This window comes from Eretmochelys imbricata, chromosome 2 (assembly GCF_965152235.1).
Source record: "Eretmochelys imbricata isolate rEreImb1 chromosome 2, rEreImb1.hap1, whole genome shotgun sequence".
In the NCBI taxonomy this organism is placed as follows: domain Eukaryota; kingdom Metazoa; phylum Chordata; order Testudines; family Cheloniidae; genus Eretmochelys; species Eretmochelys imbricata.
In genome coordinates this window covers 54,457,605-54,474,783 of record NC_135573.1, presented here as the reverse complement: position 1 = coordinate 54,474,783, position 17,179 = coordinate 54,457,605, and the positions used below count along the sequence as shown (strand labels likewise).

General features: G+C 38.3%; 1 protein-coding gene across 3 annotated transcripts; it reads right to left on the bottom strand.

Moving 5' to 3' along the window:
• Window positions 1-432: 432 nt before the first annotated feature.
• On the bottom strand, window positions 433-15,783 carry PEX2 (peroxisomal biogenesis factor 2). 3 transcript variants are annotated; one of them, XM_077810103.1, is made up of 3 exons: window positions 15,488-15,700; window positions 3,037-3,094; window positions 433-2,586 (listed from the first exon to the last, which is right to left on the bottom strand). In XM_077810103.1, the coding sequence occupies exon 3, from the start codon at window positions 2,567-2,569 to the stop codon at window positions 1,652-1,654; it is 918 nt and encodes a 305-aa protein (XP_077666229.1). In that variant the 5' UTR covers window positions 2,570-2,586; window positions 3,037-3,094; window positions 15,488-15,700; the 3' UTR covers window positions 433-1,651. The 3 variants fall into 3 exon arrangements, with proteins under 3 accessions (XP_077666229.1, XP_077666230.1, XP_077666228.1); XM_077810104.1 differs by lacking the exons at window positions 3,037-3,094; window positions 15,488-15,700 and adding an exon at window positions 15,715-15,783; XM_077810102.1 differs by lacking the exon at window positions 3,037-3,094.
• Between the last annotated feature and the right edge of the window lie 1,396 nt (window positions 15,784-17,179).

Sequence of the window (17,179 nt, the reverse complement as noted above, 5' to 3'; positions counted from 1 at the left end):
AGTCGCTGCGGACTTAACAACCAGACTACCCCCGAGGACCCATAGACTGCTGTACACAGGAGACCAGGTAGGAAGTATCCCAGGGGAAATAGATACAAGTCTGGTCATAGGACCGGGAGACTCGTCAGCAGGTTTTGGTACATTCAGACATGCTGACGTGCGATAAGGAGTAGAAACTAGCTAAATGGTATATAGTAATAAAGGCTGATCTCTTCTGAGTTTTGATAGAAGTTTTCTGGTACAGGGTACTTGTAACTGGTATAAGTTCTAGGCATTGGTTCACTCCACAGCTGCACTGGTTACTATGGCACTATAACTGTTCTAACTGTAGATGAACAACAGAACTCTACCCAAAGGTTTAGTTTAAAAAAAGTTGACTGAAAAAAAATAAAAGTTAAAAATAAGGGATTCAGACTATGTTGTAATACAAAGTATCAGCAGACCTTTTGTTTTAATTATATACACCTTTTAGATGACAGTTTAATTAGTGATATTTTATCCATACAGTAAGTGAACAAACATAACAAAGGTAGTTATCCTTTGGATAGATCACAAATTAGCTGAATTTTTCTTCTGATATCTTTAGGCAAGACATACATTTTAGGAATTTTCTTTTGTCACCTAATACAGGAACAGTTAAGATCCTATTTGAAAACATAACATATATGAAATTTAAGTGTTAAAGGGAAGCTGCCAAATACTGAAGTTTTAGCTCCAGAATTTCCTCCCTTAAAAATATTAACCCAGTGGCAACTGACTTCTCAACAGGGGGAGGATGTGGGAATCTTGGCTCCTCAATGGTTGTTTTGATTGCACCTAACTACAAAGTAAAAAATAAAATAAAAATAAAATCTAGTATTGCTAAGGAAAAAACCCACATAAAACATGTTATTTATGAGACCTTCAGAGTTTGGTGCTCTGCTATTGCAGAGCTGCACTGATAATATCCAGTGAAATTGTGGTACAACAATTGAAATAACGAAACAAAGAGACCCATGTTCATCACTGTGGTATATGAAGGCTATACTAAAATGTTCATAAAGGCAACAAAAGTACCCTATGATTTATATAATAGATTAGGGTGGTATCCACTTAGTATCCTGAAAGAATAGATGCATTTGGCTGGGACAATCAGGAAACAGATTCACTGCAATGAATTTAAACTGACAATGCTGGATTAATGGTGCACAGTGGCAAAAAAACTGTTTAAAAAAAAAAGTTACTTTTAAGCCTATTCTCAGTAGTGAGTGAACATGAATTGTTTTTTGCTGATATCCTGCTGTGCAGCTCTCCATTTTCTTTAGGTGGTCTCACCACTTTATTATAGATGCTAATGAGTTACTTACCTCAAAAGTCGTTCACAGGGAATGTCTTCTATAGTGATTACATAAAGCAGTTGATGAAATATGCGGATAGCTACCAACGATATAATCTCATGAATCTTTGATTATAATTGGAATAATTGCTAAATTACAATTTTATATTAGTATATGGAAACTAATGTCAATATGGACTTTATTATATCATAGACATAAGACCGAGAAAGATCAAACTGCTGTAAACAAAATGACAATATGATCAATTTAATAGTGGTTCTGAATATTACACAGTTTACTCTAAAGTATGTGCTTCAAGTGCACCACAAAAAACTCTAGAATGTGTGAACTTCTGTCATTTCAATCTTGTATTTCAATGGCTGAAGATTGTATACCTCTGTACCACACTTAGGACAGGTAAAATACATGTCAAATAAGCAGTTGCTTTTAATGCAATAGTAGCAGAAAACATGTGAGCAGCCTATGGTATGAGGCATAGTTGGCCACTCCCCACATACAGAACATTCCTTGCAATGTGCTGCTAAAGTGTTTTTGCTACTGGAAAAAACTGCAATAGGCAAAGACCAAGACGAAATTTTGAGTTTGAGCTTTTGTATGTTAATAAGTGGTAGAAGATAGATTAGAAATTCAGCAAAGCCATGCCATAAAAGTTCCCTGTTCATGTATTCAAATCCTATTTGACGAACATTCTGAGGCCTACAAAAGACAGATCTAATTCCTAAAATACGTTCGGTAAGTGTTGCAAATTTTCCCTTCTGAAGGAAAATCAGAAAGTTCAGTAGTCCACAAAGTTTTAAAAGTCCAGCTACAAAATTAATGAAATGCTTGATTCTGCAGAATGACTCTAGTTGGCGACTGCTGAATAAATCATAGCATCTTTCTTCCAACCACCTTCCACCAACAGTGCAGATAAGATACCATAACTTCTGGTGTTTGCTCAATGGCTGATATTTCTGTGTTTGAGATAAGTCATTCTTGTATTGAATATTCAGAATAGTCTGTCCCACAGTTGCATTCTTAGAATAGATGGTGAATCTCCACAAGAAAAGACATAAAAATGCTTTTACTTCTGGTTCAATGTGAGCCAACAGCCCTGGTTTAAATCCATGAAAACAGCTGGAAAACTGGGACCAAACTAGCTGCTCCAAGGCTTTGTTTAGTTCAAGAGCATCCATCTGACTTATTCTGAGCACAGGGTTCACTCTTTCTGAATTATTGCCATTGGAAGCCATGTCTTCACCACAGCTTTCTAGGAATAAATACAGATAAGCTTATAGTATAAATTTAACATTTTGTATTGTTTATACTTGTCTTTCAATACAGTTCATATAAAATTGTGAACAAAATTGAACAAGCAACAAAGCCATTGCTTTAGGAAATATTAACAATATTACACACTGCAACCAGCACCATTCAAGAAGTGTCATATTAATAGCATAACTTTAGCCTTAAAATTACTTAAACTGCACTATTATTCCACACAGTAACACAGCTGTATCCTCTGAGCTATTCACAATACTAATCACACATTTAGTGCTTCACTGTAAGATTTAATGCATTGCCTGATGCTAGCAGAGTGATCAAATACTAAAATGAAGGAACAGTAATTGTAAAACAGTACGGTGGTTTATGGAATTTGATGTGGCAAATAGGTATAGTAAGTAAACTCTTGGGGGAAAGTAGTGAAGACAAACCTTACCATATCAACACATCATAAGCTGCGGATAAACTATATAATATAGAAGATATTAGGAGATCTGAAAAATATACATAGAAGAAATATGAAATGTAAACAAGTTGGGGATGATAAAGCCTTTAAAACAAAGACACTGATATTTAAAAAATGCTAAAAGGATCAAATAAATATTCAGCACTCACACATAAATTATCTTACAATATATCAGTGATGCCTGCATGTATTTTCTAATCTCTTTTGACAGGTGCAGGGTTTTGCTACCAGTTGTATAACAATTTTTCTGGCAAGATGATTAATGTACGCTGGTAACATCAACTAATGTGTACTCTTTTCCTGCCTGAGTATTAGAATGAAAAATAAAGTTATCCTAAAAAAAAATAGCTTGGTGCATATGTGATCATATTAACAATTCTGTACAATGGGAAAACAGTAGTATACAGTGCAAAGGCAAAGTAATCTTGTATAAAAGTCATGGCATAACGTGTCTCAGATATGCAGGATTTCGCTGTGGGGTGCCTGATGTAGTGGTCCTTTACACTGAGCTACAAACAAATAAAAATGAGTTGCTAGGAGGCCTAGTGATCTAATAAGTGCACAGGTTGCTCCCACAGATTTGGGGTTTTAAACTGGGTTCCTCGCAAAGCGGACCAATAGGACTTATTGCACTGTGGAGGTAGCATGTTCAGTTGCTTTAGAAAAGTGGGATAGGAACAGAATGAGTCTCTCCAGAGAGCAAAAGCCTGAAATGGAATTTACCAATTTCAGAAGGAGCTGCTTCCAGTCCTTATTTGTTAGACAGAAAGTTGCCATAACAGAGGGTTTTTTTTTTTTTTTTTTTTTTTTTTTTTTTTTAAAAGAGGTGAATTAATTCTCCTTGAGCTCAAACACCCCCCCCCCCCCGGGGGAGGGGGACGGGGGGGGAGGAGGAATGGGCGCAGGTAGGGAGAAAAATACTGGCAAAACCATAACAACTCCAAAAGTTTAAAAAAAGAAAAGTGATCTGCAATTCAAAGCCCAAATTACAAAAACTTTAGAGCAGTATTCCTTTCTGTACCTATTGGGAGACTTAGTAATTTCACAAGTAACACACTGTTGAAACAAATCTTGCAGTAGATGCGATTAGTTTTTCCATGTGTGCGCGATTCAAATAAAGGAGGAGATGGGGGGAGGGGACAAAAAAAACAACAAAAAAAAAAACCATCAAGATGTTGGCATGCAAAGCTTTTCTTGTTGCCTATGGGTATATCTAATCCTCAAGCTTGGGGTGTAATTCCTAGCTCAAGGAGACATACTTTGTATTAGCTCTGATGAAACTAGCACACTAAAAATAGAGTAGTTGTGGTGGCATGAGCAACAGGAGAGGCTAGTCAGCCTGAGTATGTACTTGTCTGAGATGATGGGCACATATTTGAGGAGACTAGCCATTCCCAGTGCTTGCGCTGCCATGAAGTGTAGTCAGACTCTATGGCAGTAGCTAAGAATTCTTCCGTTAAGTCCTGGAAAAAATTATATATATAGTACTTCTAGATAATGTAAGCCATGACAGACCACATCTATTAACATGGGCTCTTATCCAGCAAACCACTTAAGCACATGCATAACTTTGACTTTAATGGGACTATTCACATGCTTAAAGTTATGCACACACTTAAGTGCTTTGTTGGATTGGGGCCATATATCACACTCATTACCATCCATCACTACAACCGTGTTGAAGAAGCCTGCACTTAACCAGGGTTATTTGGACATTTAGAATGTATATAAAAGGCAAGATTCTGAAGTTGCTGCCATTGATTTCAATGTTATCCATACGTGAACATCAAAAGGGTAGAATTTGAAATGCCTACTCCCATGTGAATGCTAAATATATATGAGAATCACAATGGTCTTGTGGCTAACTTTTGTTGAAATAATAAGCCTCCACTCCGCATATTTCCTGTTTTGCAGCAATGGTGGTTTCTTATTTTACTGTTTTTATCCACTTATTTTTAAACAGTGCTAACATAAAAGGTCTCCTTTGATTACTTTCCCTTGCCCAACAACGAAGTTATTTCAATGCTTTGTTACACTTGTACTTCATATTGTTTTCACAGATACTGGCCTTACCATTGGAACAAATATGCAGCCTGGTGTCTGTACCAATCAATCAGTAAATAAATAAATAAATAAAATTACGCAGCCCACAAGTACCATCTTTCAGCTTGTATTCTTTTTCCCCCATTGCAATTCTTCACTTCATATTCTTCTGTTTTATACAGATTTCACCAAGAAACTTGTTTTCCTCCATGCCACCTAATTAACTTCCATTTCTCCTTGTCCCTACTGCTTGTTATTCTCTTCTCATCATCTTGCTTTAGATCATTTTAAACTAGTGAAGGGACCAGAATTGTATGCCCAATAATAATAAATAAAGACAAACACCAGTGTTTCATTTAAGTATATCACTAGGCTAGGAGTATGTGAAGGGAACACTTAAGGCAAAAAAAAAAAAATAAAAATAAAAAAAATCAAGAACAGTATAGTGCATTCTACTAAAATCAGTGTGATTAAGTTGTTACATAAATATGTTTAAGGCAAAATGATTTAAAACTAAATATTAAGGTCTCCTGCTGACATTTTATCACCACAGCCAATTGCTTTTGTTTCACAGAAAAAAAAAAAACCACCCTTGAAAAATCAGTTTTCCAATAATATAAAGTCTTTTCTTTCCTTAAATAAGCCCATGCTTTGCTTTCTTTAGTTTATATATATATATAAATGAATCTCTTGTACAGTGCATTCCAAATACAAATTGTATATCACAAAGAAAATAGGAATTTCTCCAAGTAGATTTTAATGCTGTTATTGAGTATTGTACAAATTATGAATGAATATATTTTATTTAGAAACATGTTATTGACAGAAATCTATCAATAGTAATGTGAGTATTGTCAAGGGCCTGTCAATATTAATGTAATTATGATTAAGGGGATAACATGGATTTTAGCTATAATACCAAGTAACATCTCCTACATTGCTGCTATCAATATAAGCATTATTATTGACCTGTTCTGAGACACTCAGTACTAGATGTATTACCATTAGGCATATTTGTCAATGCATGCTGCCTACAAAAATTCTACGTTAAATTTACAGGCCTATAAAAACTTTGTCAGCAGAAACTCACGAATCCAAGTAATCTCTAGGGTGTCATTCCCCCTCCCGGCTATTCCATTGTAATAAACTAATTTCCACTGTTCCAATGTCACTGCCATCTTGCTCCTACTTTTCTAGCATAATTAACAGAAATATTGCATTTACATATTATTTCTATGCAAAAGCTTCAAGATTTTAAGATATTTAACAGTTTTTAAAAATGTTCAAATGAAAACATTTTTGAAATGGTTCTGTTCACAACTATTAAACTAGTTCACAACTATTAAAAACCTCATTCAGAATGTGATCTGGCATGCTTTAAATTAGTAGGATCATTCCTGTTGACATATATGGGTTCAGGATTGAGCAGTTTAAAGTGATCTCTCTTCTGCAGCAAATAGAGTTACAGTCTTCATATCATAAAAAAAATTAGAGGAGACAAAACAATGGCATCCTGATGGAATTTAGGAGGATACCTGTTCCAGAAAAAAACTGCAAATACTGGCACTGGAAAACAAGTTCATAAAACTTTCTATACTCATTAGCACAACCCTTCATTAGTATACACTGGTATACAGGAGTTCAAGATAAGAAAATATAAAAAGTAGCCAGTGTCCAAACATTTACATTTTAATATCTTAATCATTAAATCGCAAAGGAATGCAGTCCACACCATGGTCTGTCAACTAGAACTATCAGCCCCAGATAGTACCCAATAAAACCAGAAGTGAATCACACCCCTTGCATGGAAGAAGGACTTCAAACTCACTTCAAACACTACCCATCCTGAGATTGGTGCTGGTGGGGAGGGTTGGCAGGGCTAGCAGACTCACTACTGGGCTCCAAGCAGCTTCCAGAAAGCAGCTGGCATGTCCCTGCTGCTCCAAGGCCCACAGCATTTGTGCAGGTAGTGGGCCAGATTCTGCTATAAATCCAAAATATGTTCACTGTTCATCTTCAGGTCTAGCCAATGAAGCACATTGCTTTTAAAAATACAGTACTTTCTTTTAATGTAAGTAATGCATGTCTGTCCATTTCATCTTTTTTTGTTATTGAATTTATCCAAATAAATATGATACGATATCAAAACTGCATGTGTGCCTAATTTGTGCCTGGCATCACTAGTCAGACTTAGCTGATATACGGAATTTGCTCATCTCACTCAATGCACACACTTTTTTTTTTTTTTTTTTTTTTTTAAAGTTTAGTCTGTCGTAGTCATTGCCAAGAGATCCTGAAATGGTCTCTGATTGAATAGTCATAATATGATATACTTATTTTGACCCAAAACTATCTACTGGTGATCTTTTGTTTCATGCTAATTAATTTCAAGTGGAAGCTTAAATTATCAATTTTTTTCTCTTAAGAGGCAGAAAGAAGGTAGAATTTAATAAAGGTAAGATCTATTTCCTCCCCTATTTTGAATATATTTTGTTGCAATACAGCATGGGTGAAAATGAGGTCCAGGCCTTGTATTTTTTCCTTGGTAAACTCATTTTAAAATAGGTAGGTACTTTGTTCATGTTTCCTTAGGTTTCTTGGCATTGATGGAGTATAACCTTCTTGAATTTCTTCTTCCCCCCAGAATTCTCTTTCAAGATGCCAGTGGCAAAAAACAGTAGCATCTGGTAATTTTCTGAACCCCTATTTTAATCTTATAGACACACTTGACCTTCTCCTGTCTTTAAAAGGCCATCTCTTGACTTGCTACTGCCATAGTTAGTGTTACTGTACAGGAGGTCGTCCAGGGATTAAAAATGGTAGTATCAACATCAGAATGCAGGAAAGTACGTCTCCCATCCTATGCTAAGAAGTCTCTGGAGGAGGCAGAATGGTGTATAGTATAAGTTTTAATTTAGGTTATCCATAGGTCCACATTTGTTTCATATGAATCTTGAATTGCAATAAATGTCATTGACCCAGTTCTCTGCATGTGACTCACTGACTCCTTTATGAAATAAAGTTACACCTGAAAAGATTATGTCCAAAGAACATTAACAGTCTCAAGAACATTCTGATTCAAGGTGAAAGCTTCCTCTTTAAACACCTTGTTGATTTTAAGCTGCATTATCAAACTGATTGTTGACCTTATAACACTTAGCTTTTGTTCACATTAAATTCCGCCTCTTCCCTTGTCAAATAGTTTTTTCTAAATGCACCAGAAGAGAGGTTTTTTTTTACTTTTAGGATGTGACCATACAGAATTTAGAGAGTCTATTAAACAGTCAGTTCTGAATTAGAATTATCTGTACATGAAAGTGAAAATATCTGTATTTAACCCTAAATTTTAAGCCCTTTGTTTTTGTGGGTTAATCATACTTTTTATATTATGCATTTTTTCTAGTTTATATCTAAAAAGTGTCACCGGAAAAATAACTCTTAAGGAATGAATATGATAATTTTATGATAAAAAAGTACCAAATTAATTTAAGTTTTTGAACTCCAAAATCATGTAGGGCAGACCCATTTCTAATGCTCAATGATCCGCCACTGTGAACCGTTCTGTGACATCGCATCTACCAGAAACCCCATTAATCCTTGCATAGTTTTAAAATGCATCCCAAGGTCCAGTACTTGAGAAGTGAAGCATAGCCTCTATGATCTTTAGTTTGAGCAATCTGGACATACTTTGCCATATCAAAAAAGAGTATAAAGCTTCTCAAAGTGATCTTTATTAACTACATTGTGTTGTTCAGCTGTCTGATGCCATTTTACCATCATTAATGTAGGTGTTTGCATCCCCTGAAAAGAATAAAGGCAGCAAGTCTAAGTCCTGATTCATCCAGATGCTTACGCATATGCTTGACTTTAAGCAGGTGTGTACTCACACCAACTTTAATTTTCCTGGATAGTCATGGTGTCCACCTTATATTGGAGAATACATATTTTTCATTTGTAGTTGCTGCTCTTACACATGATCATGTGGAATTTTTTTTTTTTTTTTTTTTTAAAAAAACCACTACCAGTGACAGTTTTGGGTCTTTTAAATGCCTATTTTTTTTCCAAATCCCGACTAACTGGTGGACTTTATGTAGAATAAGGATTTCAATGAACAAACCACATGCCAGAATCAGGAACTTAGGAGCTCATGCAACTCTCATGAATCTGTGAAGTGACTCATATTGACTTTAATGCAAGTTAGACTGGAAAATTTAAACAAAGTGAGGGCTGAGAGACAAAATACATATTAAACTGATAATAGATATCGAATAGTGCTGTCGATTAAGTGCAGTTAACTCACGCCATTAATTTTTTTGAGTTAATCACAGTTTTAATTGCATTGTTAAACAATAGAATACCAATTGAAATTAGAATATTTTATAATATAATTTCAATTACAACACAGAATACAAAGTGTGCACTGTACACTTTGTATTATTATAACCATATTTGCACTGTAAAAATTAACAGAATAGTATCTCTCAATTCACCTAATAAAAGTACTATAATGCAATCTCTATTGTAAAAGTGCAACTTACAAATGTAGATTTTTGTTACATAACTGCACTCCAAAAGAAAGTAAAATTTTAGTGCCGACAAGTCCACTCAGTCCTACTTCTTTTTCAGCCAATTGCTTAAGAAAAATAAGTTTGTTTATATTTACGGGAGATATGCTGCCTGCTTCTTATTTACAATGACCTGAAAGTGAGAACAGGTATTCGCATGGCACTTCTGTAGCCAGCATTGCAAGGTATTTACATGCCAGATTTACTAAACGTTTGCTTGCCCGTTTTTGCTTCGGCCACCACTTCAGAGGTCATGGTTCCATGTTGATGACACTCATAAAAAACACATTAAATAATTTGTGACTGAACTCCTTGTGGGATAATTGTATGTCTCCTTCTCTGTTTTACCTGCATTCTGCCATATATTTCATGTTATAGAAGTCTTGGATGATGACCCAGCACATGTTCTTAAAATGAAGAACATTTTCCCTGCAGATTTCACAAAATGCAAAGAAGGTACCAATTTGAGATTTCTAAAGACAGCTATAGTACTCAACCCAAGGTTTAAGAATCTGAAGTGCCTTCCAAATTCTGAGAGAGACAAGGGGTAGAACATGCTTTCAGAAGTCTTAAAAAAGCAATACTCCGATGCGGCAGCTACAGAATCCAAACCACCGAAAAAGAAAAATCAGCTTTCTGCTGGTGGCATCTGACTCAGATGAAAATGAACATGTGGCAGGCTGCACTGCTTTGGATCATTATCAAGCAGAACTTGTCACGAGCATGGACACATGTCCTCTGGAAAGGTGGCTGAATCATGAAGGGACATATGAATCTTTAGTGCATCTGACACGTAAATACCTTGGCTACACTGGCTACAAAAGTACCACGCAAACACATGTTCTCACTTTCAGGTGACACTGTAAACAAGAAGTGAGCAGCATTCTCCTGAAAATGTAAACAAACTTGTTTGTCTTAGCAATTGGCTGAAAAAAGAAGTAGAACTAAGTGGACTTGTAGGCTCTAAAGTTTTACACTGTTTCATTTTTGAATGCAGTTATTTTTTGTACATAATTCTACATTTGTAATTCAACTTTCATTATAGAGATAGCACTACAGTTCTTGTACTAGGTGAATTGAAAAATACTCTCTTTTTTTTTTTTAGTGTAATCAAAAATAAATCTAAAGTGAGCACAGTATACTTCGTATTCTGTGTTGTAATTGACATCAATATATTTGGACATGTAGAAAACATCCAAAAACATTTAAATAATGTTATTCCATTGTTTAACAGCACGATTAATTGTGATTAATTTTTTTAAATTGCTTGACAGCCCTAATATAGAACCATCACACCTTTTAAACTTTTATTAGTATTCCTCTCCTCTTTGATTAGTCAAAAAGTTCTCCATTAATATGTTCCATTTACCTTATAGCTGTTTAACAGTCACATGGACAATAAATCATCATCTATTGGAATCATAAGCTAGACAAGCAATATAATGGCTGCTTCAGCAGATCTAAGTTGTGCACACAAATATAGTTAGCAAGAGCCAAACAGCGTGCACCGAGTGACATAAGCAGAATTGTTTCTAGCCAGTGCTGTTAACATTTCTGTTACCATTTTCTACACTAGCTTGAGGCAACAGAATTGTGTGGGTAAAAGAGTCTCAGTGTGCAGGATCAGAAACTATTCTAAAATTTTCCTCTTAATTGTAAAGGCCTTCCTTCCAAGTATTTTACCAATGCTTTTGGCACTACATCTTTTTACACGAGTAGTTCCAATTTAGTTTCATTTTAGTAATATTCAATTGATTGTTTTTACTGTTTCTTTTGTGGGGTACATAGAATGGCAGAAACATCAGAATACTGCCTAAATTGGTAGGCAAAATGGAGGAAATAAATAAGATGTTTGCAAAATACACACATTTATACAGGCAGTCCTCGACTTTATGACGTTTGACTTATGATGAATGGCACTTACGTTTCTGAATTGACCCCCTGATTTGACTTCGACAATTGGTTTAGACTTTGACGCTCGGTCCCACAATGGAGTGTATTGCGGTTCCGAGTTACGACTTACGACGCAATGTTCAGGAACCAACTGTGTCGTAAGTCCAAGCACTGCCTGTATAGCTAAGAAAACACTTTAAGGGAGGTGCCATGGGCTTAGTAGAGGAAGAACATTCCTGTACACCTAGCCCTAACTCATTTTCTTATAAAAATTCCACTTGGATTAAGATGGAATATTGTGCGCTGGACAACACGCTTCAAATAGGTTGGTTCAAACTGATGTACATGAAAGGAAATGTCACTACATTTAAGTGGTCTGAAAACAAGGCACCTTGTGGAGAAACTAAATGAATTCTTTGCTTTGGTCTTCATGGTTGAGGATGTGAGGGAGATTCCCAAACTTGAACCATTCTTTTTAGGTAACAAATCTGAGGAACTGTCCCAGATTGTGGTGTCAATAGAGGAGGTTTTGGAACAAAGTGATGTATTTAATAGTAATAAATCACCAGGAGGTCAAATATGAAACTGAAGAAAAATTAACTGTGGTACATAACTTATTGCTTAAAATCAGTTTCTGTACTAGATAACTGCAGGATAGCTGTTGTAACACCAATTTTTTTTTTTAAAAGGCTGCAGAGGCTATCCTGGCAATTATAGAGCAGAAAACCTAACTTGAATACCAGGAAAATTGCTTGAAACTATAGAAAGAGTTCGCAAAAAGAAAAGGAGTACTAGTGGCACCTTAGAGACTAACCAATTTATGAAAGCTTATGCTCACGAAAGCTTATGCTCAAATAAATTGGTTAGTCTCTAAGGTGCCACTAGTACTCCTTTTCTTTTTGCGAACACAGACTAACAAAACTGCTACTCTGAAACCTGTCATAGAAAAGAGTTATTAGACACACAGATGAACACAATATGTTGGGGAACACTTAACACTGCTTTTGTAAAGGGAGATTGGTGAGGCATAATCTATTGGAATTCTTTAAGGGAGTCAATAAGCATGTGAACAAGGATGATCCAATAGAAATAGAGTGTTTGGACTTTCAGAAAGCCTTTGTCAAGGTCCTTCACCAAAGCTCTTAAGTAAAGTTGGCAGTCATGGAATATAAGTGGGAAGGTCCTCATGGATCAGTAACTGGTTAAAAGATAGGAAACAAAGGGTAGGAATAAATGGTCAGTTTTCACAGCAGAGAGAAGTAAACAGCAGGGCCCCCAAAGGATCTGTTCAAGGGCCAGTGCTGTTCAACATATTCATAAATGATGTGGAAAAAAGGATAAACAGTGAGGTGGCAAAGATTGCAGACAATACAAAATTACTCAAAGCTAAGTCCAAAACTGATTGTGAAGAGTAACAAAGGGATCTCACAAAATCGGGTTACTGGGCAACAAAATGGCAGATGAAATTCAGTGATGATAAAGGCTTATTGAAAAACAATCCCAACCCCATATACAAAGTGATGGGGTCTAAATTAGCTATTATGGCTCAAGAAGGTGATCTTGGAGTTATTGTGGATAGCTCTCTGAAAACATCCACTCAACATGTAGTGGTGGTCAAAAAAACTAACAATGTTAGGAACCATTATGAAAGGGATAGATAAGAAGACAGAAATTTCATAATGCCACTATATAAATCCATGGTTCACCCACATCTTGAATATTGCATGCAGTTCTGGTCACCCCATCTCAAAAAAACAAAACAAAAACAAAAAAAACCTGGAAAAAGTACAGAGAAGGATAACAAAAATGATTAGGAGTACGGAACAGCTTCAGTAGGAGAAGAGATTAAATGACTGGGATTATTTCAGCTTGGACAATAGACAACTAAGTGGGGATATGATGGAGGTCTATAAAATCATGAACGGCGCAGAAAAAGTGAATATGGAAGGGTTATTTACTCCTTCATGTAACACAAGAACCAGGGGTCACCCAATCACATTAACAGGCAGCAGGTTTAAAACAAACAAAAGGAAGTACTTCTTCATACAATGCACAGTCAATCTGTGAAACTCATTGCCAGGGAATTTTGTTAAGGCCAAAACTATAACAAGGCTCAAAAAATAATTAGACAAGTTCACAGAGGGTAGGTCCATCAATGGCTGTTCACGAAGATGATCAGGGATACAACCCCATTCTCTGGGTGTCCCTCAGCCTCCGACTGCCAGTAGGTGGATGAAAGGGGATGATCCTTCGATAAATTTCCCTGTTCTGTTCATTCCCTCTGAAACATCAGCACCAACCACTGTCGGAAGACAGCATACTGTGCTAGATGGACTATCGGTCTGATCCAATATGGCTATTCTCATGTTCTTATTCTTTCCGAAGAAATAAGAGAAATTTAATTTTTTTGTTCCAAGATGATGCCTTTAAGATGCATATTAATAACTGTAGCGGATATTCCAATACGGATACTATTGCCTATTTCCATAAGGAGTGCTGGTGGTGGAGTTAAGTCATAGGTGTCGAACACTTGGTCTGCATATTGGATCTAGTGCTCCTGAAGGATCTATGTGGCCTGCATGATCTATTTAGAGTCTCCTGAAACATAATTAAAAAAAAAATTCTAGACATCATAGTTATAAAGTTAACCCTCTAACTGCAAAGAGAGAGTCTGTGGACAGCCTGAAACAATAGACTTCATGTATGAATTCCTTCACCCCAATTAATCTAATTGGAATATTAATTCCAGAGACCGATGTGACACTTAAATATAAATATTTAACAATTTTATTGATGATCACTTAATCAGATGAGCTGGTGAGGATGAATACTCGAATGGAAATTGGGAGCTACTGCACAGGAAGGAAAATAGAAGGTAGGAAGAGGGATATAAATAGAGAAAATAGGATGGGGAAAGAAGAAAAAAATATAGAAATTGACCTTATAAAGGGTAGAAATAATGGTGGTCCTAAATGTGAATATTTACCTACTGTGAGATGTGAGTTAATAACTAAAAGTTTAATTTACTACAATCAGGCCATTTTCCCTGCACAAACAGTGCACCTCAACCTTTGTGCAAGTTTACCACTGATATAAAGGGCAGAAGTGGATAGAAAGAGCAATAGGATGGCGATTGCTACGGATTGAAGGGAATGTACAGTCCTAGATTTTTTTAACCCTAGACTATAAATTTAAAACAGAATTCAGCTGACTCCAAAAATAAGTTTAACACTAGCAGGTTAAGGGATACCCAGTGAATACGGTTTTAACACTCATACCCTACTCAACTGGTCATCAAGAGCCCAAGTGCTGTCCAAGCATCAAGTGAAACCAGAAGGCAGCCATCCTCAGCAGAGAACAGCCCCAAAGTGTAAGGAGCATAGCAAAGACTACAACCCCAGCATGTAACAACACCCCACCTTAATCCTAAAGGTCTAGTGGTCAAAGACTACATGACCTGGCTTGCAGGGTTCCCAGAGCTGCCACTTTGGACATGGCACATTCCTGGCTGGGCCCTGTAGTATCTCCATAGGCCTCCATCAAAGAGCAGTGGGCAGGAGACCAAAGGCCGCAGGGAAGAGCTAGACTAAGCTCTCCTGTCACCACTAGATTGTGACCTTTGCTGCCAGCCAGTCCCCAACTGGCATAGTGGGAAGCCTATAAAAACTGATGCCAGGCCCAAGTCTTTGACTAGGCCAGGGGCAGTTCTGGGGCCATTGGGGTGAACTTTTAGGGAAGTGGGGTTTCCTTCCTAGGTCTGAGAAAGAGAAACTTAAAATTCACTAAAAAGCCCCCCGCAAGACACTCCCGCTCCGGTCGCCCCTTGACCCGCCACAGCTTCCCCTCCCCCACTGCCCCGCCGCGTCCTCCGTCTCCCCCGAACTCCTCAAACGGCTGCCCCCGCTGTGCCCCAGACTGACCTCCGCTGCCGTCCTGCCTGCTGCTGCCTGGCGCTGGGGAGAGGGGAACCTGAGCGTCCCTCTCGCCGCCTGCTGCTCCCACTCACCCGGCCGTGAGGTGCCAGGGCTGGGGCACGGTGGCCCGCCTCGCGACCAGGCCAGGCGCAGCTATTAACAGCAAGTTGCGACCCGGATCATGGAGCCCGCACCCACTGCCTAGAACGGCCGTCACACAACGCAACAGATACCATAGATGTAGCGTCAGCCGCCTAGAGTGCCGCCCACTAAACGGGAAATGCCGTCGAGTTAGAGCAAAGCTTCTCCTCGCCTAACTTAAGGGACCCGGGATAGTAGCCGGGCTCGCGCTTCCGGGGTTGACAACGCTCGCGGCTATATAACTGACAAGCCATTCAACCAATCAGAGGAAGGAGAGCGACTGGCCAATGGGGGTGAGTCTGATAGTCAGTGACTCGAGGAGGTGTGTGTGTGTGTGTGTGTGTGTGTGTGTGTGTGTGTGTGTGTGTGTGTGTGTGTGTGTGTGTGTGTGTGTGTGTGTGTGTGTGTGTGTGTGTGTGTGTTGCTTTAACGTGGGGTCTGTGTTACGTTCCTTCTCCTGCCATCTTTTTAAAACTTTGTGTTTTGTAACAACGGCTCGCCGTTCCCCCCCATCACCCCCAGTCCCCAACCCGCCCCCGCCAAATCTCCCCCGGCATCAACCCCCCCTTCCACCCCCTCGCCCCGTCCCAACTCAGTCTCCGCCCCTGGCAAAGTCCCCCTCTGGCCCGGCCCGGCCCCTTCCAACCCAAACCACCATCCTCCCATTTGGGGTCTCTTACCCCTCGCTCCCCCGGTCCATCCCACATCCTGTTACTGGCAGGATAAGCAAACACGTGCGTTTCGTTGCAGAAACTCTCTGTGAAGCCTAATCTGCCCCCGCCCTACCTGAGGTCAACCTGCAGCAAGAGCTGCTCTCCCACCATAAAACTCACCCCTGTCTCTGGATTTGTGCTGGAAATGGCCCAACTTGATGATCACTTTAGATAAGCTATTACCAGCAGGACAGTGGGGTGGGAGGAGGTATTGTTTCATATTCTCTGTGTGTATATAAAGTCTGCTGCAGTTTCCAGGGTATGCATCCGATGAAGTGAGCTGTAGCTCACGAAAGCTCATGCTCAAATAAATTGGTTAGTCTCTAAGGTGCCACAAGTACTCCTTTTCTTTTTGCAGATACAGACTAACACGGCTGTTACTCTGAAACCTGTCTCTGGATTGTATAGGTGGAAAAACCTTGGTGCGTGTGTGTGAAATGGCTAATCAAGGTGATGAGAATCTGTGTGGACTAAATGATCTGGGAGGGGATGGAGATAAAGTAACATGGGGAAGATATAGCACAGCAGGGGATGCAGCAGCAGATTCTTGTCCAGGACTCATCACGTGAGCCTTTTACTGAAAAAGTGCATGCAGACTAGAAGCTGAGCAGACTAGAGAGGAGACATGGCAACAACCACTAAAGAGGTGCTGAAGGCAAGTATTTCAACACCAGCACCACCCCACCTACCTAAACTGTTGATAGGTTTGTTAATGGTATTACTTTACCATTCCATGACGCAAGGCACTTGATGTGCCACTGGAATGCAGCCATTATTGGGGTGAATTTTTAGTTATGGCATACAATGAATCTTATTATTATTTATATATGGTAGCACCTTTGAA